Source organism: Leptodactylus fuscus, chromosome 1 (genome assembly GCF_031893055.1).
Source record: "Leptodactylus fuscus isolate aLepFus1 chromosome 1, aLepFus1.hap2, whole genome shotgun sequence".
Lineage (NCBI taxonomy): Eukaryota > Metazoa > Chordata > Amphibia > Anura > Leptodactylidae > Leptodactylus > Leptodactylus fuscus.
Genome location: NC_134265.1, coordinates 48,745,697 through 48,771,821, shown reverse-complemented (window position 1 = coordinate 48,771,821; position 26,125 = coordinate 48,745,697). Strand labels below are relative to the sequence as shown.

General features: G+C 41.9%; 1 protein-coding gene across 6 annotated transcripts in view; it reads right to left on the bottom strand.

Moving 5' to 3' along the window:
- MAST4 (microtubule associated serine/threonine kinase family member 4) overlaps positions 1 to 26,125 on the bottom strand; it is a 370,078-nt gene that overhangs the window by 42,461 nt on the left and 301,492 nt on the right. For all 6 annotated transcript variants that reach the window (XM_075269800.1, XM_075269803.1, XM_075269804.1 and 3 more), the window contains 7 exons: positions 20,682 to 20,836; positions 18,546 to 18,621; positions 17,025 to 17,234; positions 12,277 to 12,378; positions 11,894 to 12,026; positions 8,609 to 8,676; positions 7,134 to 7,219 (listed from right to left, as the gene is read on the bottom strand). In XM_075269800.1, the coding sequence (XP_075125901.1) occupies positions 7,134 to 7,219; positions 8,609 to 8,676; positions 11,894 to 12,026; positions 12,277 to 12,378; positions 17,025 to 17,234; positions 18,546 to 18,621; positions 20,682 to 20,836 (830 nt within the window). The remainder of the gene's footprint in view (positions 1 to 7,133; positions 7,220 to 8,608; positions 8,677 to 11,893; positions 12,027 to 12,276; positions 12,379 to 17,024; positions 17,235 to 18,545; positions 18,622 to 20,681; positions 20,837 to 26,125) is intronic.

The following is a 26,125-nucleotide window of genomic DNA, read 5'->3' as shown; positions in this document are numbered from 1 at the left end:
GCGGACTCCCTTAACGGAATACCAAATGCAGATGTGAACCAGGCCTTACAAGGTGATTCACAAAAATTGGTATAGGCAAAGTAAGAATGCTTCAAGTCTTCATAGACAGACATAATTATGTCAAATTGGAGGAAATATAGCAATTATTAACGTATAAGTGGCTTAGGGAGAAATTATGGATTTGGATAAATTTCAAGTCTCAGACAAAGTTGTAGGTATTTTGTAAGAAATGCATTTTTTTCAGTGCTGAGAGCTTAGACCGGCTTATAAGGTCTTTGAAATGTCACTTGAGATATTTCACAGCAATTAACCTATGACACCCTTCAGAGCAACCTGACTGTACAAGCGAGGCCTTTGTGAGCGCGCCAGCATGGTAAAAATTGAGCGAAATGATTTAACTTCCTCCATTAACATTCCAATCAAAACTACCCAAGAACTTTAGCAAATTCCTACAGTCCAATGATACGATGATTGGAAAACATAAAAGTGGAAAGGACATAAACTAGAAATAACGTGTTGTGAAGTTTTGTCCTGATTTTATCTGTTTTATTATGGATTTTGTTTTCTATTCAGTTGCATCGTAGGATCTGAAGAACAGATTAAGCAATAAAGACGATAACAGATCCCGAGGGATCCCACTGACTAGATCTGTATTCTTGCAGGACTCTTCTGGCCATGATCTTAGACCGACTCTACGCTGGAGACTCCGACACAAACATGGCGATCGCCTTATGCACATCCCTTTGACACAGTCTTGTTTGTACCGCAAATTCCTGACCCAAATTTTCTAACCGTGACAATAATGGGTCAGTATAAAGATCCAAAAAGAAGAATGATAGAAGATAAACCTATCACTGAACCTCACTGCAGTGGTGCCAGACTCTGTACATGTAATTGGTAGGGTTACATTCACACAATATATTGCTGCTCTGTGCACGTGAACGCTGTCACTAAATGCCAATGAGGCTCCCTGCCAGCAGACAAGAAAGCAAAATGACCATTAGCTCCTTGGAGATGAATGTTTGCTGGTGCTTCGAGAAGCTGTTCCATGTAAAGGGGGTCATAAAGCGTGACGTATATGTTCGCGATGAGTTACATGGCCCATACCCAAGTGACCGCCATCTTCAAATTATTTGCCAAGCGGAAAATTAAACAACTACGCTTAGGGAATCTTTTTTCCGGATATATTTGCTGACATTTCCACTAGTCTACGTCTTCAGCGTGCTATTTGTGGGAACTAGATGTTCAGTCAAACGTCTCCATTAGGATATCCTTCGGAGGCATACCTTACGTACCCTACATGGCGAAAAGTAACGCTATTATACGAAGGCCTTTTGCACACAATCCTCAGTTTTTCAATGCTATCACATGGACCCGTCATGTTCTATGGCCCCAAACACACAGCAGTGTATTATCCCACACGGTAACTCTACTCAGGGTGGATTGTACATTGCTGTATTCTCTTTAGTAGCAGAGCAGCAACTATTAAGCGTGCAATGACAAATCCATCCTATTCCGAGAACTTCTCGCCTCATCCCTTCTGATCTCCATAGAAATCACAAGCGGAACAGATCCTCACTAAATGATGCTGGCCGCCTTGTCTGCATTTTTTAATTGTGAGCAATGGAAGTTTGGATGGAAGTGTTAGTTTTTTCCATGCAGGCTGCTTTTCCATTGCATAGACTATCGGTGACACAATGCTTTATTTACAGGCATCTGAACAGAACAATACATGGCAGCGTGTATGTTTTACATGCTTTTATTGTATTTAGCACCTGGACACAGTGTTCTAGGGAGTTGGGTTTCCAAATCAACAATGACCTTTACCAAGAACGTGTGTGAGACATTACTACCAGGTTTTAGCAACGTTTTCTGTAATACCACCTTCCTGGCTGAAGCTCCTGGAAAATGATATCTTTAAAGTAAATTTGTTTAGCTTGTGTATTACTCGATCCCTATTGGAAATAGCGTCAATTTCCTCTTAGCTTATTAGAGCAAAAGGCGATCAGAGGAGAAGATTCCTGGGTAGGATCCCTCCCCGTCAGTCAGAACAGAGAGCTGCTATGGAAGAGATCTACCAGACCTGGACCATCCATGGACAGGATCAGGGACATAACTAAAGGCTCAGCTCGAGCCATCCTGGACAACGTCTCCTCACAACCATTCGTACATTTTTGCAGCATTTACATTTCCCTTTCCTTCGCTATTTAGGGCCAAATCACCATGAAGATTTATTCACAACAGGTCTGTGTACATCCAATGTCAGTGCCCTCCAATTGGTAGCAGTGCCCCCTTTTCTGCTGCAGCCTCCCTCCAACAGAAGTGACTATGTGCTAACCAAGTGCAACACTTGGCATTAAAAAGCTTATAGTCCTCCTTTCTGAAACTTTTCTACCCCTCTCAATCCAGTGCCCTAGAGGACAGGGACAATAAAATTCATGGTGCCCTAATTGCCAGTCATCAAAGGAAATTAGGAACTACAACTACATGCAGATGACCAAGGGCTTCCGATGTGGGGCCCAGTTTGGGATGACACTCGGCATGACCACCTAGTGCATTCCGTTATGCAGTCACATCTATGGGGGCTTGCCTTCCATTCTGTGCTGACATGGATGATTATAGAGCAGGTCCTATCCTGCTCCATGTCCTCACAACAGAATGGATCAGGCGTGAATGCATACAGGAATGCACTTGGATCTGAGTGCATTCCTCTGCAAACTCGGCCCCACATCAGTTGCACAATCAGTAATGTGAATGGGGTCTTAGTGAGATGAGGACTACTTGTGGGCCCCCCCTACCTTATAGGCCTAGTCACTGCTGCAACCTCTGTAGTGAACCGAATACTGTTATCCACTATACTATATTACTAGAGCAGACTTCCCTTTTACCACCAAGGAGGACTTATTTGATAGATCTTGCCAAGAATCCTTAGCAGGACACACAGCAAGTCATAATGCCACTTCTGACCTATGGATACATGTATACGTTCCAGCCTACCAACTAAACCACTTAACAACCCAACTTTATCTGTATTGTATAAATCGCTAATATTCAGTGAAATTCCAACTTAACAATACAGAGTATTCTTCTCGATTTGCTTCAGGATATTTCTACTGAGGTCTATGCTTGTGCTTGTGCGTGTACATGGATATTCAAACAAATTCCAATTCACTTAGCCCTGTAAGGCAGACAAGCTGGCTGTCCGCCTGCCCTTGGAGCACATGTCCCACCAGGCATGGCCCCAGCCTATATCCTGACTTTTTATACTGTATGTCAGCATGTACCTGCACGTGTGAGCTATATTTTACAGTAGCTACTGTAACATATGGCTCTAAAAACCCGTCTATCTGCTCTAGAATGGACTTGTAGTCTTCGTGAATGTGATACAACACTGACTCATCGTGTGACTTCACAATGGTGTATACAATCGACCTCTAATTTCACACTGCAAAGTGAACTCACGGTGACTCAGACAAACAAGAAGATGACATGGCGGCCACACCTAGGGGTTAGTTGACCTTGCTGGAGCTCGTTGTGGTTGGATTACTTTTATCATATTAATATGGTCATCCTTAGGTTGGATAGGACCTTGTGCAGTCCTATTGATGCCTCACATGGTGGACAAAAAATGCATACAACATATACCCGGATTGTGCAGGACATATAGAGAGAAGTACTAAATTGTACTGATGTGAATAAAATATTTAGCTGTTACAGAAAAACTTCTATTTAGCTTTTTCTCCCTTTTTTTTCCTGAGGCTTTTTTCTTGATCCCCTGCAGTTTCGGCTCACTCCTCCCCCTTGACTTTTATAGAGGTGAGCTCCTGAGACATGTGACCTACAGTCGCTCTTGAGACGGATAGAGCAGGGATTTTCACAGGGAAACTTGTTTTAGCAGAGGGAGGGACGGAGGGAAACAACTTTCTGATCAGGTATATTACAGAGTTTCTTACAATTGCGTGTGCTGTTCAGTCACTGATCAAACTTGGGAATGAAGTCATATACTGTGCAGATGCATTTCCATAGGACTGGCCAGCTTTGGTAGGATCTAAAGTGCAAGCGCCAGGTGCCAAGGTGTGTAGTGCCAGTGACGACCCCTGTCGTGATGACAGTTATGACTAGGCGTCACGCAAAACACCGGAGCAGGTGAATCATCAACATCGACAACACGCTCATTATATGGCATCCAAGCGAGCTGCTGAGATCCTGGAACAATCACAGGCATGGTGTGAGGAACAAGTTCAGCGGCAGGCCAGCTTGAGAGCTGCCACAACATCAGAGCAGGCGGATCATCAACGCCAACAACACGCTCATTATATGGCGTCCCAGCGAGCTGCTGAGATACCGGAACAATCACAGGCATGGAACGAGGAACAAGTTCAGCGGCAGGCCAGGTTAACAGCTGCCGAAACGTCAGAGCAGGCAAATTATTTTTTATTACTCACACATTTTTCATTTCTTACTGGACCCAATTCCGAAGCCCACACAGACAAAGTCACAAGCAGGAGCTAGTATATAGATATATCTGTATTATATACAAAATAACTGTATAGTTGTGATCTCAACCTTTCGACAATCCTATTGGAAATACCACTGAAAACATCTAGGACATACAGTACGTATACTGAGCATATAAAGACCCACTAATGGTGTGAAGAGAGCCGTAACTGAACTACCAAGTGTGGTCTGATGTGCCTTTAACAGGATCCCATACCAGCTCTCTAAACCCATATCATCTGTTTGTTTACCAGCTGCTATTTTTGCAATTACAAGATCTATCCCCTCAATACAAATATCTTGGCCTTCCCACATGCTTGTAATCTGCCATGACTCACTCTTTCTTTATACTCTAAATCTCATTAAAAGCTGCTCAGAGTTTACGGAAACTGATTTCTAACTAAAGAATAGACAGAGAATAAAACACACGTATGTAAATGTATCCACATATGACTTATGCATGTCTACAATAACACCGAGCACTCAGCCAAGGAAAGTCTGGATGTTGTTTTCTTGAAATTTCTGCAAATTTCTTCAGAAAGCAATGCTATTTAGCCCAGACACAATGCCTATACCCATTTCAGATGCCAACATCAATATTCTCGGCAATCAGGATGATTAAGATGCCCATCAATAAAAATCCTAGACTCCTATCTCTATCTTAAGAGCACAAATCACAGTAAAAACAGCAAGACGTTGTCAACAGTATCTGAATTCTGTCACCATTCTTCTAAGACTATGTAAAGTAAATTGCCCAAGACGTGGAAACAAAGATATATAGACTGAAAGGATGAGGGAACTGGATCCATAGTTTCCTATGGGATCAGTTTGTGACACTGAACTTCCTCGAGATGGCTACAAATACGTTGCATGAGACATTTCTCTTCTTGGCTATGGGACATGAACATCTTTTCCATCTGATTTGGATACAATTAATGTGAATGTGCCTTTATATAACAGCGCAATGGATAGAGTGTGCCCGTACAGTTATATTAAAGGCTTGGGCTTAGGCACGGCGCCTGGTACTTGCTTGGCAAGCCGCCAGGTGTCACATACTGAGGTCACCCAAACAATCTGTCTGGCTCAATATTATGGTTGGGATGCCTTCCAGAGATTGGGATACATGTCATCAGTCTTGTAAGTGGGCCAGAAGAAACAAGTTAGTCACGAAACGGCTGTTGTCCATACCTCGCACTCCTGCCCCATGATGTCTGTTCTAGTAGGAATAAAAGAGGGTGGCCACTATTCATTTTCGATTTGATGTATCATCATGGATAGGATAACCTTAAAGGGGTTGTCCAGGAATTGGAAACAAAAAAGAGGTGGCATAGCAAGTATGTTTTATATTTTTATGTTACAACTCTGCCTCCACAAAGGTTGCTCCAATACCTGAACAACCCCTTTAAGATGGGCATAACAAATGTTGGCTGAAAATGTAGATTTTAGTGGGAATACCTGACTAATGTATGAGAGTCACCTAACCTCCCCCCTCCCCCAGTGGTGTGTATCTGGGGAGATGAGGCCTGGGACCGCTGGATTCTAGAATACCCGATCCTTCTATTCTCAGGGCAATAAGCTGCAGCCGGAGCGGTCTGGTAGCATCTTACTCCCCTCTCCATTCGGAATACATGCACACTCAGCTAAAAATTCATATGTGTGATGCAGCTGTCAGTCGTACCTAAAATGTATGACCAGGTTAAACCATACTTCCAATTATTAGAATTTTTCCTAAACGAATAGTTCAGGTGAACATAAGAAATAATATATTTGTAATCTATCTTAATAAGGAAATTTGTTTCCTTCTCCATTTATTAGGCTCCTCTCCTCCATTTATTAGGCTCCTCTCCTCCTCCATTTATTAGGCTCCTCTCCTCCTCCATTTATTAGGCTCCTCTCCCCCTCCATTTATTGGGCTCCTCTCCCCCTCCATTTATTAGGCTCCTCTCCTCCTCCCTTATCTTCACTCAGACTATTTACATGTAATTCATTTCCAGTTCAGACACAGAACTCTATGGAGAAGGGAAGGGTGGGAAGGGTTATTTATCACCTTATGCTGTGGAGTTGTACAATCTTATTTTGAAACATAGCCATGTTAAAAGACCTTCCTACCCGTAGTTTGACAGCTACAGTTATTTGTGTCTTTTCCAACAGCCGCTTCCTCCCCCTCCCCTCTCCATAGACTAATATGTAAAAAAACAACAACTCAGCTTTCTTAAATAGCCTATATTACAAAGTTTTGCATATTCACATGTACTATTGATAGTGCAGTGCATGTGCAAAACCACATCAATATGCAGGGAGAAGGGTCGGAGGCCTAATGGAGTGGAACCTTTAATAACAACAAATTAGTGGAATAAAGTTGTATAATTCCTTATTTGTTTTCTTAAAACAAATTCCAAGAAAAGTTATCTCTAAGCCTCCAAATATATCAAATCTACAGACCACATACCAGAAAGCCGCCCGTTTCATGTTGTAAATGTAAAGCTTTTTGAAGCCAAATGATCAAAAACATCCAATGGAGGAGCATAAGCAGAAAACCATCTCAGGAAGCAACAATGTATGAGCAATGTAAACTAAGACATCGTACAAGCCCTTAGAAACTATGTGAGCTTATCTTCTGCCAACATAAATCTCACCCATATGCTCCATTGCTGATGAGTTTCATTGTTTCAAAGTCGCTCTCGCAAGGCTTTCTTCTCATTTTCAACGACCGATTTGAGCTCTGAAAAGAACAAGAAATTAGAATAAGAAATTTAGAACATAGAAGTTAAATGGAAAGAGAAATTTCCTTTGACAGTGACTTCTGTAACCTCAACAGCTCAGTTTATGTAGAAATAATGCAGTACAAGTGGAGCGCTCCACAGGCTGCTTTCCTAAACTGAAAATGTTCGGCTATATCCAATGTGTAGATGTATCATTGGTCTTGCTCCTTTGTACTTTATTGTTTGATTCTCAACGCGTGAAGAGGTCCATACATGTAATAGTAAAGATGGATACAAATCAGCGGAAATAGTCGTCTGTCTTATCTAAAATCGGTTGTGCCGACTCTCCCCCAACACAAGATGTTGGAAGAAACAAGGATCGGACATGCTGAATATCAACACTGTACTTTCTTTGTTCTCAAAGGAGATAAGAAGCCAGATAAAAATGGCCGATGCTTATGTATATGAAGAAATTTGGAGGAATAAATGGTTAACAGTTAGGCTACATTCACTTTTTCATATCATTGTACATCCTAGTGCAGTGATGGTGAACCTTTTAGGGCTCATTCACACGGAGTAAACGATTTTGACGGTGCATGTTTGCGGTGGTGTTAACGCCGCGTAAACGTCCCGTAAACGCAGCGCATTGTGCACCGCGTTTACTCCGTGTGAATGAGCCCTTAGAGACCGAGTGCCCAATCTGCAACCCAAAATCCACTAAAGTATCACTGAGTGCCAACATGGCAATTTAACCTTAATACTGTATAATTGCGGACAATTATGGACCTGCAAAATACAGTCGTGTGAATGGGGCTTTACAGGGCTTTCAATTATACGAACAACTTTGTTTTGCTTTTTTTTTTTTTTTTTAATTTTGAACAATTAATGTTCATTATTTACCATCACACAGATCTGTTTTATAGGACCTGTAGTATCACGTCTGCTGTAAAACAGATACTGTGTGATATAAATAGTAAAGGGTCCCCACTCAGTCTAATTTCCTCCACAGTGACCGCCACACAGTACAATCTGCTCCAGAGTGACACCCCACACAGTACAATCTACTCCATAGCGCCCCCCACACAGTACAATCTACTCCATAGCGCCCCCCACACAGTACAATCTACTCCATAGTGACCCCCACACAGTACAATCTGCTCCATGGTGCCCCCCCACACACAGTACAATCTGGGTTTGGGTAGAGAAACCCAACCGATGAACATCTCAGATCTTCCAGTCCGGACTGCCCAATGTGAACAGGGCCAAAGAATCAATTGTGTAAAAATACACAAACAATATGAAGGGCAACTTATCACTGCAGATTAACCTAAAAAGACTAAAGGGAACAACATTTTTTATTATATAACCATTTCATGTTTCCAAAAAACTTCCCGATGTACGATACTTACACTGGCAGATTCATCAGTCTCTGGCGTTTCTGCTGTTCCACTGTCATAATTTGCCAGTAGGGCAATTTCTAAAATTATGAGCAAAAAAACAACATTTTAACTTCAGTCAGTCATAAATTATTTAGCAATTAGTTAAATCTTCAAAAATAGCCACAAATCTATTAATATATAAATTAATAAAAAAAACAAACATTTAACGCAATACAGCTAAGATTCCAATTACAACTGCATATGATAGGCAGAAATTATGTTTTTGAAAAGTTATTTGAAATTATTTTAAAATTATTTTAAAAATTAATGTTAAAAAAAAAAAAATGTTAACCCCCCCCCCCAAAAAAAAAAAATGTGTTGCTTTTTTTTTTTTTTAAATGTAGATTGCGAGCCCCATATATAGGGATCACAATGTAATTTTTTTTTTTCTCCTATCAGTATGTCTTTGTAGAATGGGAAGAAATCCACACAAACACAGGGAGAACATACAAACTCCTTGCAGATGTTGTCCTTGGCAGGATTCAAACCCAGGACTCCAGCGCTGCAAGGCTGCAGTGCCAACCACTGAGCCACTGTGTTACCCCCAAAATGTGTTTTTTTTGTAGTGTACGTGGATGTTCAACAGAATAGACAGAAACGACAATTTTAGGGTAGCTCCTGCTCTCGCCGGTACATCTATTACATGGTTGTAACACTATATATATGGCCAGGCAGCTGATCATTAGGGTGGCTATCGTTAGGAAATGGGTTGACTTATTCAGGCAGCCCATATAGTAACATGAAATAGAACCGAGGGAGAGTTTTTCTGACCTTACATGGTCTCGCCATGTGTAAAAAAAACAAATTATATTATTGTCAGCAATTACCAGGCAGGGGTAATACTGAATGGATCATGTATCACAAGTTCCTTGCTTCTCCCAGCCTTTCCTATTCTTGCACTTGAAGGAGTCCCGCTTCAGTTTCATGAATTCTTTTATGTCTCCTTCAAATCTCTCAAAATACTATTGAAAATGTCTTGCCGAAAGTAGCGAATGTCACGGCGAACCAGGCGAAAAACACAATTCCTTTTGAAAAGAAGCCTTGGCCAATAGCAGTTATCTTGGAAAGCACATAATATCTGCAAACAGTAGGTATTAATGGAATGAATCCCAGAGTCAGCACTTAAAGCGAGAATCCCGGGAACCATTTTGAAATGCCTGAAGAGATTTTTAAAACTCATCTAAATACCATTAAACATCTGCCTATTTTATGTCATTGATTGAATCCATTTCCGGAGACCGGCGATACAGACACAGAGAAAAAGAAGGTAAAGACGGCAATTTCAAAACCACGGGGGGAGGGAAGAAGGGAAAAAAAAGAATCTCCCTCTAGGGAACACTTGAGAAATGCACCGGTATCTAGCAGATGATGAATCTGTTGTGGTCCAGCTTTCAAAGCCGCGTCTATTCATGTGCTATTATCAACCGGTAATTCATGCGTGACTACTCTATTAGGAATATTTGGTCATCATGAAGGCAGCTGCTGCTGGGTTCAGATCCTCGGCTACCAGCATGGATACCCTTCAACTTGTTTGTTTGCAAACATTATGAAAAGGTAACAATTTGGCAGATAAGAGATGAAGCCCTGCTCTTTCCAGCGCGCCGCTGAAGGTAATATTGCTCAGCTGCTAACAAAAAGATATCATTTTAAAGTCATTCTGTTTGACGGCAAACGTGGAATCTTAATGCTGCTCATAAAATATCCATGTCCCCGGCAACAAGATTAGGTACTGGTACCAGCTATTTAATATCGTCTGCTCTTCTTATTGCATTACAAAATGATTTCTATTGATCTTATTTAAAGTTCTGTACAGCCTCGGTAGGAAAACTTTCCATGTCACTGCACAGGTTTTTAAAGAAACCGTTGTAAGGGAGTCTAGACTTTAACCTGAAGCTACAGGCTGCAAATATAGAGATCGCCACATTGTCCTTTCAGAAATTTACATAATTTAAATCAGGCTTTCATCAAAAAATATTTTTTCCCCCCATTAGACTGCACATTAAAAATAAATAAATAAAAAAAATCAAGAAAAAACAGGAAAAAAAAATTCCAGTTTTTATAGCGGCTGCTAGGGAAGTCTTGACAGGAGACGTTTTTGTCTTTGTCAGCTTTGCTGTGTAGACTGAGACGGAGTCATTTCATTACTAACAGAGGATAAGAGATTAAATGACAGCCCAATTTTATTGGCTGAAGCCTTGATAAAGCAGGATAGCAATACTATAATACAGATCAGGATTGGTATACATCTCCCTTGGCAATTCCTGGTTCCCAGAGGAGGGTTTGTATTTCTATCAGTTCTTGGAAACTGTATTTGGGTATGTTCACACAGAGTATTTTTGCAGGCGGATTTTGACGCGGAATCTGCCTCAAAATGCTCCTGAAAAAACATCTTATTTCAATGGGAGTTTTTTTTTTTCAGCTAGCGGGAAAAAGAAGGGACATGCCCTATCTTCCCGCAGCTGAATCAGCCGCGGTGTCCACAGTGCGAGACTCACTCCTGATTAAGCCCACTCATCCGGGCATAATTGGGAGCGGGATGCTGCAATCGGATGCCGATGCACTGCATCAACATCCCGTTGCGGCTAGACACGTAGAAAAGTCACACGGCGGAAAAGGTTTCCATTGTGTGAATATACCCTTTGGGTGCTGCCACATGATACCTGATGCAGGTATAACTGTATCCAGTGCTCAGGCTGTGAACAATCATTCATTGCTACTGACATGGCCACATACCCTTGTATTGGTTAGGTTCCCTTATAGATATACAGTATATAACCTAACAGGTGCATCAAAAAGCTGCCGCCTCCAGTGTGTATACAGTTTACACAGTGGTTGGTCTCTCTACTAAATCAGAGGCGTATTTCTATATGACACCTTATTACATCTCCACACTAATAACTCTTTATGAATGACTAGAGCTTGAGTGTGAATGCAACAACTCCACCTCCTATAGCTAAGTCACTGCAACCTACCTCTTCGAGGCCACTAACATGACTAACTATTTGTAAAGTAGGCCATATACTCAGCACCAACAATCTACTGCATAATGTGTCTCAGTCTGAAGTTATAGATGCTACAGCTGTACTGAACAAAACGCTCTAGTAAAAAAAAAATGTAGAAGATCAATAGACTTTTGCACAATGTCAGGTCCTCCGATGACCAAATTGCAAATTATCATCACAGAAATTAAAGGTTCATTTAAATTTTTATTAAAAGTACTTATCATAATGCACGCATAACACATGATCTGCTTACCTTCAAGAGGATCTTTGTTCAGTCCCAGCTGGCTGATAATATACCTAGGTATGTCCGTTTTAATACCTTGACCCTCTTTGGCATGGCCTTCTGCTGCTTCCAAAAGGTAGTAAAATTCTTCAGGGTCAAATTCCTGAATTAGATAATTGTAGTCAATAATTCAGTCACGTTAAAGGTGCAGTCTAGGAGTAGGATACTGATCACTGCAGCTTCTTCACTGCTTATCAAACAGTGCCATACATTGTATAGTGGCTGTACTTGGTATTGCAGGTCAGCCCTATTCATTTGAGATCTATTATGGCTATGTAACCAATGGATATGTCATCACTGGTATATATAATCATAAAAAGATCAAAAGGCAAATGCAAATGTTTCATTCTTACCAGGCATTCCAGCAAGCGGGCTGGCCGGGCTATTACGATTAGGATTTTCTGGGCCAATTGCTTTATAAAGGCCAATTCTCCACTTTCTGACCTCTCTTGAGCCTAGAAAGATTAGGGGAAAACACATGAGCTTATAACCTACACAATGGTCACCATCACTACAAGTCGGAGGAGTGACAAACAGGGCTCAGAATATACAAATTCCATGCGGATCTTACTCATGATAGAATTCATATTAAGGATCCATATGTTGTAAGTCAACATGCCAAGTATTGTTCCCAAAATTGCCAGTCTCTTGAATAACTTGGCCCTAGTGAACTACTCTTGTTAACAAAAATGGCAGCTAAGATTTATCGTTACCGGTGATTTTTTTTTATTATTATTTTTTATCTGCATATGCCGTCTCTTATTTTTCCATTCCAATATTCAGTGACTGGTAGGCCCTGAGAAGTCAGCTATGAATTCTAGATTCCCCGCTTTGCAACAGGCAGCCGAAACCATTTATCTTTATTATTATGTATGAGATGTCAGAACCACAATAAGGAACTGTCTTCGGTGGTCAGTGGCTAGAGAACTTTCCAATTGTCTTTAGCGTTGAAAACCATGAAACCAAAACAGACAAACTGTAACCCTCGGGAGTCAGACAGATCCTTCTAATTAAATATACAAGTGTCTGCAATGACTAATGGAGATGGAGGAGTATTCCGCTTGGCTATAACCAATGCTGTGAATTATGCTTTCTTATCTCTAATTGCTTGTTAAGTCTCAAGACCTCCGTTTATAAACTCCTGAGACAGACCACAATGTTCCTACAATGAATAATATAATACACAGCATGCTTCTGCCAGGGCAGAGATATAGTCTCAAAATTACCACAAATTCTCCGCAAGTGGCGAGTGCACATTAGTAATGCAAAGAACATGGGAGGGGGAGAATTTATTGAGATGGGCATTTTGTATGGCAATCTCACATAAGAGGCGCCAAGTTGATTAAGAACGACATGAGTTGTACACCACAAAATTATTTCTATACCAGCTATAACCTAGAGTAGATTTGCGTTATAATTTACCAAAATTTTGAAAGGCTACCCCAATACAATCCTCCATATTGTGTATCAACTTTAATTTACGTTACGATACAAAAATTATTTGTCCGCTCTCCCCGTAAGATTGTTGAGTGGTCAGGGTCCGACTGCTGAGACCACCACTGATCCTACAAGTAAAAAACACCCCTTCTTTCCAGGATCAGCGGGGGTTGTAGTGGTCGGAACGTCACCAATCAGGAATTTCCCCTCTACTTACCCTTGTATGTAACACAGGCAAGTATTTTTAAAGTGATCCTTAAGTGGGTTATCAACTTTGGACAATCCATTATTAGGTCTCCTAATAATAAATTATCACGTTTTTCTCCCAGGAATCAGCTGTAATCTATAATTAGAGCCGGGAACAAAAATGTCACTTTCTTGCAGCACCACCACTGGTGAAATGAAGCATTACAATGTTCCCATTTAGTTGCCCAAATAATGCATGGATACCCAGGTCCTCCAAAGCGAGTGAAGCTCTTTGTAGCTACTCTCTCAAGTCAAAGTTCTGAACCCCTATTCCAAACCGAAAGGTTATTCTCAAAACTTAACCTGTCCATCTAAAGTAGAATCTGGAAATTCTTCATAAACACAAGGAACATGTTATAACTAAAAAACTAAAATAGAAATGCTTACAAGCAGTGTAAACTGTGCAGAGATCTCAGATCTTTGATAGACACATACAGCACGAACAAAACATTTTTACAAACTTGTCATCTCATTTCGGCTACACTATGGTGATACTCCAGGTATAGCCTAATTCAGTCTCCCTCAGCAGTCACACCTGGCAGCATCACACCCATCAATGTGCAATGCCAAGCTCACAAGTGGTAGTTATAGGACAATATTTAAAATAATAATATTGTTCTCCACCCATTAGATTTCATATTCAGATAGAAATTTGTGTCTCTAAAACGTGTACTTTGTATTGAATGCACTTATTACATTAGGGCGGTGATTCAGTGGGTGACCTTGTACTTGCAAATTATAACCGTGGCCCAAAACACTATTTTAATTATGTGTCCTTGTACTTCATCTGCTCTTTCAGCTATGTAATACTGACATACTGCCTTGCTTAGCACACCTAGCTTACTAACAATGTGTGTATGTGCTCATGACTCTTACGAATTAGTGTTAGCACCTGCTAAACTTCCTCCTGTCTACCGCTGTGTCTCTTCATGTATTTAAGTCTGTTTCTTTAGTCCCATTGTGGCTGAGCAGAGATTTCTGATCTATTTGTATACACGGTTCAATGCTGTTTTATGCCAGAATGTGTGTCTGCTTTGTTTTTATTCAAGTCCTGTTGTCTGGTATGTCTGTGTTCTATCTTGGTTACCAATTTGTTGGCCTCTGGGCGTTCTACAATACCTCTGATTCCTGTGGCCTCTGGGCTTTTGCTACCTGTCCTGGGTCTTATCCTGAGTTAGACACGGCTTCCGTTTTGACTCTCTATTTCTGTCCTGTTTTAAGTCTCTGATCACACCTTGTGTTTTTATCAGTTTCTGTGGCAGAGGGAGTCTGCTAGCACAACACACTTAGAGGGTGCTTCAGGCTATGTTGAGCCAAAAAGAAAGGTAAAGAAGGTCAGTTCTGCACTTACTGACATCACTGCTCACAGCAGAGCCATGATGCCGCCAAGTGCGAAACAAGACTGCTGAGGCATAACGTGCCAGTTGTTTGAATATGGGGGTACTACAGGAGCGCCTTTGCTGCAAAAGGGATTTAACAGAAAAGTAATGCTTTTTTTTTTTTTTTTAGTATTTGCTGCTCTTTAATGAATGTACTGTATCTAGTTTGCTGCCCCTAGTGGTAGAAAACATTTTATCATTTAACATGTACATATTTTTTCTATGAATCAAGATCATATGTAAATGTAACACTTTATAATATATGGATTTAAAAATGCCTCTCGCATAGCAATTGCTCGTTTTCCTCTATCCTCGGCTATTACAGATGACAGTCTTGTCCAGAGTCCCTGCACTCACTGAAAAACTGCTCAGAAGTTAACAGAGGGATCACATTACAGCAGATCTGCAGAGATCTTGAAAACTGAGGAAGTGACACAGCATATATAATGGGACATTCTAAATTGTATCATTATACAATTAATATGTTTTATTAGCTGAAAATGTAATACCCCATTAATAAGAGAATTATTTCTCTCTTCAATATCAGATTCCCCTGTGGCTCTGCGCCAGCTCTCCTGATGATTGTTTGGCACTTTATCCTGATCATCCTGGGATAGATTATCCTTGTTAGTTTTAATATCATCAGCCTCGGACTTATCATACAGACAGGTTTTACTCTGGACTTGCAGGTGCTTGACTTTTTTTTTGTTTTTTTTCCACTATAATTAAGGTACCGGTTGGCAAACAGTACGAGAAATATCCAGGTATTCGCATCTCTCATTGGATTTGGATATGTTACATTGAGGTAGGATGCTTCAGGTAATCACATAGAACGGGTTCGATTGTGTTTCTATAATGAACAGTAAATTACAGAGCATGGGGGGTTCAGCTCACAGCTGCCTGACAATACCGGCTGCCGAGGAGGTGTCCCTGACAAAATGCCATAACTGAAAATATACTGAAAAGCCATAGGGAACATTATTGCTCATGTGAAATCATCTTTTGGGGATCAATAAACCCAAAGTCTGCACAACATCTTTTTAAAGGAACATTGCATATACTAAGACTGTATAGTAGCGATCAGAGAATTCTAGTGCAATAGCTCAGTCAGACCCCTTCTATTTCACTACAGACACAGGGTAGGGGGCTGGCTTCACTACTGCACAGGGCCACGTCAAACACATCCACAAAGTCAACTGGCAAAATTATGACAAGTGGTCACTTTTATGTGTTGGAATCAAACCAGAAAGTTGGCAACTATGGCAATTTCAGCAGGACAACAGGCTACACGATGTTTACCAGTAAATTCCCATTCTGGCATATTAAAGGGATTATGTAGTGATAGAAGACTGGTTTAGCTATTGCAATGACCCACACAGCCAGGGCCTGTCAAATGCATCCAGATAGTCAAGTGGCCAAACCAAGACAAGCGGTGGAAGCTTGCTTTATGTGTTGGAACCCAACCTGAAAGCCAGCCGTTCACTGCTCAAAAAGGGTATGTTCACATGGAGGAAAAGGTTGCGGAAACCTTTTCCGGCGTGTGAACATTCCGCGGCGCTCACCGTGATGGAATGCCGATGCAGCGCGGCATCCCGCTCATGCGTAGGCCTGAAGGAATGGGCAAAATAGGGCATGTCACTTCTTTTTTCCGCTACTACTACGCGGATTCCGCGTCAAAAAACGTGTGAACTAGCTCAAACAGAGGCATCGCGATTCACAAGTGGAAAACAGACTTTGATTCAGGTTCCCCTGACCTATCTATGGGGCTGGTTTGACATGCTGGGTTCTGGAGACAGACTCCCTTCAGGTACATAACATTGGACAAAGGGAATGTGTTCAAAAATTATTTTCAAGGAGCATACTACTGTATGTGCGGGCTCTGCCCAGCTGCAAATTTTAAGCATAGAAAATATAAAATTTCCGTTGTATTGTATTGCTTTTTTTTTTACCATTGTCTATTTTACTGACCTAAGGATATTCATGAATTAGGGTACAAATATGGGAATAATGAATATTTCATGAGCGAGACAAAGATTTACCTCTTGTAATAATTTTTCTAGTTTTTGCTGTAACTCCAGAAAATATCTTGAGGTTATGAGACCTTGGTGGGATTTGTCCAGGCAATCTCGTGCCAGCTCCACGATCTGATGGTGAGTGAAGCTGAGCACACCATCTGGTAGCGGTAGTACGCTGTCTGGGGAATAGTTGGTGATAATGTCCTGAAGTCGCTCTTCCATCTGAGCCGTGGCCTGAGGAAATATAGGCATGGAAAGCAAAAGTCATCATTTACCTTTCATAACTTTGCAAGCTGTGTAAACAAGGCCTTTACATAACCTCCACCAACAATAACAAGGCGCACATAGTAAAAAAACAAAAAAACAAAAAAGCAAATGCAAATTAAATGCAGTTTATTCACTGTACATGGTGGCATAACACCTGCACATCAGTAAAAGTAAATGGGAAATGTACACAAACAACAACATCAAGTTCCTATGACAGGACTCGAAGGATGAGCGTGCCATAAAGAAGTACTCTAGGATGCAAACAACTTTTGTGAAATACAGTGGTGTACGTGGAAGACTGGGGTTGGTTGGAAGGAATATTAATGTCACCTTAAAGGGGTTGTACAGTATATTGGATTTTTGGCCTACTACTAGTGCAGATAGCGTTCCCCTGCATCAGCTATATGGGTCAGACTCTGGCGCCCATACTATACACATCATCAGGACTGGAAGCAGATGGTCCGTGCATAGTGGTCAGGTGCTGTTACTGCAATTGAGCTCCTATTGACCTCAATAGGAAACGAGATGCAGTATTGACATGTGGCCACTAAACAGGGCACATAGCCAACTGCTTCCAGCCCCGTGTTGCGTATAATACAGTCGCTGGAAGCAGTCTCTACAGCTGATCAGTGCAGGGGGCAGCTGTCAACCCTCCACGATCAGATCTGATAACCTGGACAACCCCTTTAATGGAGATTGCCTTTTCAAGCCACCTTATATTGTACAGAGACTTATAGACCATACATAACCTGCTAAGAATTCTGGGAAAATAATATGCAAATAATTATTTTCCCAAACATCAAAAAGGGATCCTCTATTACTATGACTGACACCAAGATCACAAGAATCTCAAGTTTCGGGCCAACACCCTATAGTGCAGGTTGCAGGTTGTGTGCAAAAGATGATAAGTATAGAGCCCTTCACAAAGGGGGTTAAACTAACCAAGTCTAAGCCCCCTTCCTAAGAGCCCCTTAGCAGTCACAAGGTCTGTCTCTCGTACACCCTTGGTGAGCTTAGCTTCAGTGGCATGGTTATAATCCAAACTGCTGAAATTAAAGGGGTTTCTCATACTGATGACCTACCCACAGAATCTCATTATTTCACCCCGCTAACCTATGAAATACATGTCACCGATGTTATTTCTGTAATTATGCTAAGCACAGACTTTGTAGGCCTTAATAACCTAAATATAGAGCCATTTTGGCTATGACTGAGAAATATGGAATTTCATATACAAAGCAAAGAGTTTATACACAACGGTAAATTGTCTAAAATTACCTTAGGGAATCGCTCCTTGTACACATGGTTCATCATGATTATCTCGTGGTCACAGCAGGCGGGTGTGCGTCCAGGGCTGAGAACACACAAAATGGTCTTTTAATTCACTTGGTATAAAAGCAGTTCATACATCAGCACAAATACATCCAAGAACACAAATATCAGCACAAAAAAAAGCAGAATCACATGGACGCTATGTCTTATGGAGGATAAAAAACAAACTGAAGAACGCCGGCATGGAAAACTGTGCGCCCTGATCTACGGCTGCATTTAGATGAACTTATATTTCAGAGCTAGGAACATGACGTCTAGCAACTATAAACTTTATTGTCTATTTCACATTCATAACCTGCGTAGTTAGGGGATAAAGGCCAATGTGAATCTTCCCCTGTAATGAGGAGCAGCCCCCCATTGAGGAGGAGATCACAATGTGCACACTGTGACGGGCAGCTCATAAAATATGACATTTCAGCTAAAAAGGAGAAAAGATATAATATTGGCGTGAATAAATATATAACGGGAACGTGTCGTAAGAAAATAACATTTTAATCGGGTATGTATTTTAAAACATGTCGCTGCCATTATTAAAATTATCATTATTTTATTACAATCCACATATAAAAATCTTGCAATATTCTACTTTACCCTCTGGGAAAAAAACTGGTTAATGCTGTATAGAATGGGACAGATATGCAGAGTCATCTCAAAAGAATTTTGGTGGCTTAATGAGAGCACTATTATACTGCTGGAGTTCGAAGACATAGCAGTAACACAATGTACATAGATAAGGCATTGTATGCAACATGCTCTGTCTTTCTTAGGGGGCATTCACACTTGCATCTGTTTCCACCTGCCGGGTCTCTGTCCTATTCCCCAAAGAAACTGCATTTATTTGAATGGGTTTTAAAAGCAAACCGCCAGTGTCCGTATGCAGCCTCTCTGTTGGAAAACAGTTTTTTTTTTTTTTTTTTTGGGCTGGACAGAAAGTCTTGCATGTCTGACTTTGTGTCCAGCTAAATAAAACGGTTTCCTGCAGAAAAGCTGCATACAATGTGGCTCCCAATAACTTCTGTTTTACAAGTTCCTAATTTTCTTATTTCAAGAGGACATTTCACCATCTGGGGCACATGCGGTTTAATACACCGCTAGAAAGCTTTCCCTTTCTGTGCCCCCGGTGAAGAGCTATCGGTGCCGGTACCGCTGTTGCACTGTACTGTGAGAGGGATGAGGAACGCCTCCTCCCCTCCTGACAGTGCTTGTCCATAGACGAGTACTGGGCGGGCACGTTCCTCACCGCTCAGCGTCATCGCTGGGCACTAAACAACGCCCCCTCTCACAGTGCAGCACAATAGACGCTGCTGTTAGTAGGGGTGTTCCTGACTGACTGTCAGAAACGCCCTTCTGATGGTGAAGAGCTACGGTACCGGGACCGATAGCTCTTCACCGGGGACACGTAAGGGAAAGCCAATAGGGTGCTGAATTCAGCGCACTGTCAGCTTTCTAGCGGTATATTAAACCGCATGTGCCCCAATAGTGAAAGATCTTCTTTAAATAAACTTAAAGGGGGTTTGTTACAAGAACCCTGTCCCACAGATTGAAATGCGGTGACTCTAGCCTAAAAGTGTTTTACCCTTGTAAATCGGTGCCTCTGTTGCCGAGTTGTAGCCGATTTTGTCAATGAGCAAATGACCTCTTTGGAGCAATGAGAATATTGCCTATGTTACTCATTTGCCTATTGACAAAACCAGTGATGTCGCACTGTAATGGAGGAACTAATTCTCAAGGGGAAAACACTGTTTGATTCACATGACATTGACCTATTTGCGGGGTTGGGTTTTGATGACAAACTCCCTTTATGCATCTTCAAGTTTGCTCAGAAGAAGTCCATCCTTCTTCACTGAGCACACCAAAGTACACCAAAGATGGTAAAACTTAAAGCCTAGGAGGAAACCCCATCCAAGCAAGGATGAATTCAAAGTCATCAGAAAGGAATTCTTCTGTGAGACGGACGATGTTTTTGTAAACCATTTGTATTCAGTGGTTGGCCATCATATGATCACATTTACCATTTAGAACAAGACTAAATCTAATTCAGATTGATTATTTCTTTCTGTGACAGTGGCAGACTCCACACACCTGAGACTCCTGGAGCGAGGGCGCAGCGGCGTGTTCCGGCATCTGTCATCGCTGGCAATGCTCTCCGTGCAGAAATGTTTGGACAAAAAATGTAGTTCGTCGGGTGTTGGCTGATATGGTAACTGGTGTAGCTTCTCCTGGGACGAGCAGGATGACTGTGGAATACAGGAGAGGGTTAACAACCATGTGCAATACCTTCATATACGTTCTTGAGATGTCATTGCCGATTTTGCAGAGACTACAGAAATTAGCGGTGATCACCATCAAAGGCTGTTTATTGTTTATATGTCTGCATCTGTCTCCTGTGTATGGGAATCATGTCTACAAAGCACAACTGTCTATTGCAGATTGTATAAATCTCTTTTAAATGTCAGGCCAGAAGGTTAGTTGGAGGAGAATATAAAATGGATGATATCAGCAATGTGAAGATTTTTTTGTTGACAGGCAAAAGGAAATTGGACAATGACAAGTCATTACTGGCTGGTTCTCTACTGAATACCCAAATCTCATTGCAGCCTAAAAGAAAATCTTTGATGATGTATCACGAGATAAAAAGGTCATATCCAGAAATAAAGTATGTATTATTCACAAACCTACAAAACAAATGCACTCGGCACATACAAATCCCATATTCATATGATTTCACCATTCGAAAAGCCATTGGGGAAAACAGAAAGTTCCGACACATAATATACACATAAAAACCGCCCAGCACGGACAAGGACATTGCACATACTATATAACAGGTTGAGTCCAGACACAGGAACGTCTCATTTCAGAACATGTAAAATCAGCGTAAACGGTCATTTTTAGCATTGCTTCGTTTGTTTTATTTTGCGCAGTGTATAAAGAAATATACTGCTTTATGGAACCCGTCAGCAAGTTGCTCATGACAAAACTATTATTACCACTCTATATGCTTAGCATTTTAACAACCATGTCACCAGGGCTGTGGAGTCTGAGTCAGGGACAGTTTTGGGTGGAGTCGGAAAAAAAAAAAAAAGTTACCGACTCTGGTTTCAATATAAAAAGATTAATTATATTATACAATTACTGATTATGTATAATTCATTAGAGGCATGGCCGGCTGACTGGCTGAATTACAGGAGCTTTACTGTCTGATCGTGGCTGTCAGCCATATAAAGGAGTCTGAGTAGGGCTGTGGAATAATTGCGGATTCAGAGTTGGACACCAAGTCCATGACCCAACATGTCACCCCGATGTGAATCGGAATTTTTCATATTGACTTGTCTACTTCAATATGTAGTCATCTGTATACTGTATATCTAGCGTGCGTCCGTACCCGGGGATTGACAGATTTCCCTGTATTAGCATGCACACAGTAATGGCCATCAGTCACTATGTAGGACCCCCCACCGGACTCCTAAGCATAGTAAGCGCGGGCATGTAAGTGAATGAAATAAAATGACTGTTTACGTAATATTATACCACGACCATATCTGAATGTGCTCAGCACCTCCGGCTCTAGACTATGCTGCACCCAGACAGGACAGAATGGATATAATGTGACAGCGTATGGATGTCTATGTGTTAATGTGCTGACTAGGAGGGGTCATAAATAGAGATGAGCGAACAGTGTTCTATCGAACTCATGTTCGATCGGATATTAGGCTGTTCGGCATGTTCGAATCGAATCGAACACCGCGTGGTAAAGTGCGCCATTACTCGATTCCCCTCCCACCTTCCCTGGCGCCTTTTTTGCTCCAATAACAGCGCAGGGTAGGTGGGACAGGAACTACGACACCGGTGACGTTGAAAAAAGTAGGCAAAACCCATTGGCTGCCGAAAACATGTGACCTCTAATTTAAAAGAACAGCGCCGCCCAGCTTCGCGTCATTCTGAGCTTGCAATTCACCGAGGACGGAGGTTTCCGTCCAGCTAGCTAGGGCTTAGATTCTGGGTAGGCAGGGACAGGCTAGGATAGGAAGGAGAAGACAACCAACAGCTCTTGTAAGAGCTAAATTCCAGGGAGAAGCTTGTCAGTGTAACGTGGCACTGACGGGCTCAATCGCCGCAACCCAGCTTTCCCAGGATCCTGAATGGAATACACTGTCAGTGTATTCCCGTATACCCGATATATACCCCGATACCCGTTCCAACGGTGTGCCCCCCCACCTTCACCCCAGAAATACCCTGCAAGTCCCCTAGCAATAGAATTGGGGCTATATACACCCACAATTTTTACTACTGGTATACAGTGCCATTGTCTGACTGGGAATTCAAAGAATATATTGGGAATACAAATACCCTCATTTCTTGCTACTGCCATATAGTGCCAGTTTCTGACTGGGAATTCAAAGAATATATTGGGGTTACGTGCACCCACAATTTTTACTACTGGTATACAGTGCCATTGTCTGACTGGGAATTCAAAGAATATATTGGGAATACAAATACCCTCATTTCTTGCTACTGCCATATAGTGCCAGTGTCTGACTGGGAATTCAAAGAATATATTGGGGTTACGTGCACCCACAATTTTTACTACTGGTATACAGTGCCATTGTCTGACTGGGAATTCAAAGAATATATTGGGGTTATAAATACCCTCATTTCTTGCTACTGCCATATAGTGCCAGTTTCTGACTGGTAATTCAAAGAATATATTGGGGTTACGTGCACCCACAATTTTTACTACTGGTATACAGTGCCATTGTCTGACTGGGAATTCAAAGAATATATTGGGGTTATAAATACCCTCATTTCTTGCTACTGCCATATAGTGCCAGTTTCTGACTGGTAATTCAAAGAATATATTGGGGTTACGTGCACCCACAATTTTTACTACTGGTATACAGTGCCATTGTCTGACTGGGAATTCAAAGAATATATTGGGAATACAAATACCCTCATTTCTTGCTACTGCCATATAGTGCCAGTTTCTGACTGGGAATTCAAAGAATATATTGGGGTTACGTGCACCCACAATTTTTACTACTGGTATACAGTGCCATTGTCTGACTGGGAATTCAAAGAATATATTGGGGTTATAAATACCCTCATTTCTTGCTACTGCCATATAGTGCCAGTTTCTGACTGGTAATTCAAAGAATATATTGGGGTTACGTGCACCCACAATTTTTACTACTGGTATACAGTGCCATTGTCTGACTGGGAATTCAAAGAGTATATTGGGAATACAAATACCCTCATTTCTTGCTACTGCCATATAGTGCCAGTTTCTGACTGGGAATTCAAAGAATATATTGGGGTTACGTGCACCCACAATTTTTACTACTGGTATACAGTGCCATTGTCTGACTGGGAATTCAAAGAATATATTGGGGTTATAAATACCCTCATTTCTTGCTACTGCCATATAGTGCCAGTTTCTGACTGGTAATTCAAAGAATATATTGGGGTTACGTGCACCCACAATTTTTACTACTGGTATACAGTGCCATTGTCTGACTGGGAATTCAAAGAGTATATTGGGAATACAAATACCCTCATTTCTTGCTACTGCCATATAGTGCCAGTTTCTGACTGGTAATTCAAAGAATATATTGGGGTTACGTGCAACCACAATTTTTACTACTGGTATACAGTGCCATTGTCTGACTGGGAATTCAAAGAATATATTGGGGTTATAAATACCCTCATTTCTTGCTACTGCCATATAGTGCCAGTTTCTGACTGGTAATTCAAAGAATATATTGGGGTTACGTGCACCCACAATTTTTACTACTGGTATACAGTGCCATTGTCTGACTGGGAATTCAAAGAGTATATTGGGAATACAAATACCCTCATTTCTTGCTACTGCCATATAGTGCCAGTGTCTGACTGGGAATTCAAAGAATATATTGGGGTTACGTGCACCCACAATTTTTACTACTGGTATACAGTGCCATTGTCTGACTGGGAATTCAAAGAATATATTGGGGTTATAAATACCCTCATTTCTTGCTACTGCCATATAGTGCCAGTTTCTGACTGGTAATTCAAAGAATATATTGGGGTTACGTGCACCCACAATTTTTACTACTGGTATACAGTGCCATTGTCTGACTGGGAATTCAAAGAGTATATTGGGAATACAAATACCCTCATTTCTTGCTACTGCCATATAGTGCCAGTGTCTGACTGGGAATTCAAAGAATATATTGGGGTTACGTGCACCCACAATTTTTACTACTGGTATACAGTGCCATTGTCTGACTGGGAATTCAAAGAGTATATTGGGAATACAAATACCCTCATTTCTTGCTACTGCCATATAGTGCCAGTGTCTGACTGGGAATTCAAAGAATATATTGGGGTTACGTGCACCCACAATTTTTACTACTGGTATACAGTGCCAATTTCTAACTAGGAATTCAAAATGCGCAAGGCTCCCGGAAAGGGACGTGGACGAGGCCGTGGGCGAGGTCGGGGGAATGGTTCTGGGGAGCAAGGTAGCAGTGAAGCCACAGGGCGTCCCGTGCCTACTCCTGTGGGGCAGCAAGCATTGCGCCACTCCACAGTGCCAGGGTTGCTTGCCACATTAACTAAACTGCAGGGTACAAACCTTAGTAGGCCCGAGAACCAGGAACAGGTCTTGCAATGGCTGTCAGAGAACGCTTACAGCACATTGTCCAGCAGCCAGTCAGACTCTGCCTCCTCTCCTCCTATTACCCAACAGTCTTGTCTTCCTTCCTCCCAAAATTCCGAAGCTTTACAGAACAATAACCCAAACTGTCCCTGCTCCCCAGAGCTGTTCTCCGCTCCTTTCATTGTCCCTCAACCTGCCTCTCCACGTCACGATTCCACGAACCTAACAGAGGAGCATCTGTGTCCAGATGCTCAAACACTAGAGTCTCCTCCATCTCCGTTCGATTTGGTGGTGGATGACCAGCAACCCACCCTCATCGACGATGATGTGACGCAGTTGCCGTCAGGGCATCCAGTTGACTGGCGCATTGTGCGGGAGGAGGAGATGAGACAGGAGTTGGAAGAGGAAGTGGTGGATGATGAGGACACTGACCCGACCTGGACAGGGGGGATGTCAAGCGGGGAAAGTAGTGTGGATGTTGAGGCAGGTGCAGCACCAAAAAGGGTAGCTAGAGGCAGAGGCAGAGGTCAGCAGCTTAGGCGAAGCCAGGCCACACCCGGAATCTCCCAAGATGTTCCAGTTCGTACCCAGCCCCGAAAAACTCCCACCTCGAGGGCACGTTTCTCGAAGGTGTGGAGTTTTTTCAAGGAATGCGCCGAGGACAGATATAGTGTTGTCTGCACAATTTGCCTCTCGAAATTGATTAGGGGCTCTGAGAAGAGCAACCTGTCCACCACTTCAATGCGCCGTCATTTGGAATCCAAGCACTGGAATCAGTGGCAGGCAGCAACGGCAGGACAAAGGCCGCCTGCCGTTCACGCCACTGCCACTGCCTCTGCCTCTGCCACTGCCACTGCTGACTGTGCTGGCGATGCACTCCAGAGGACGA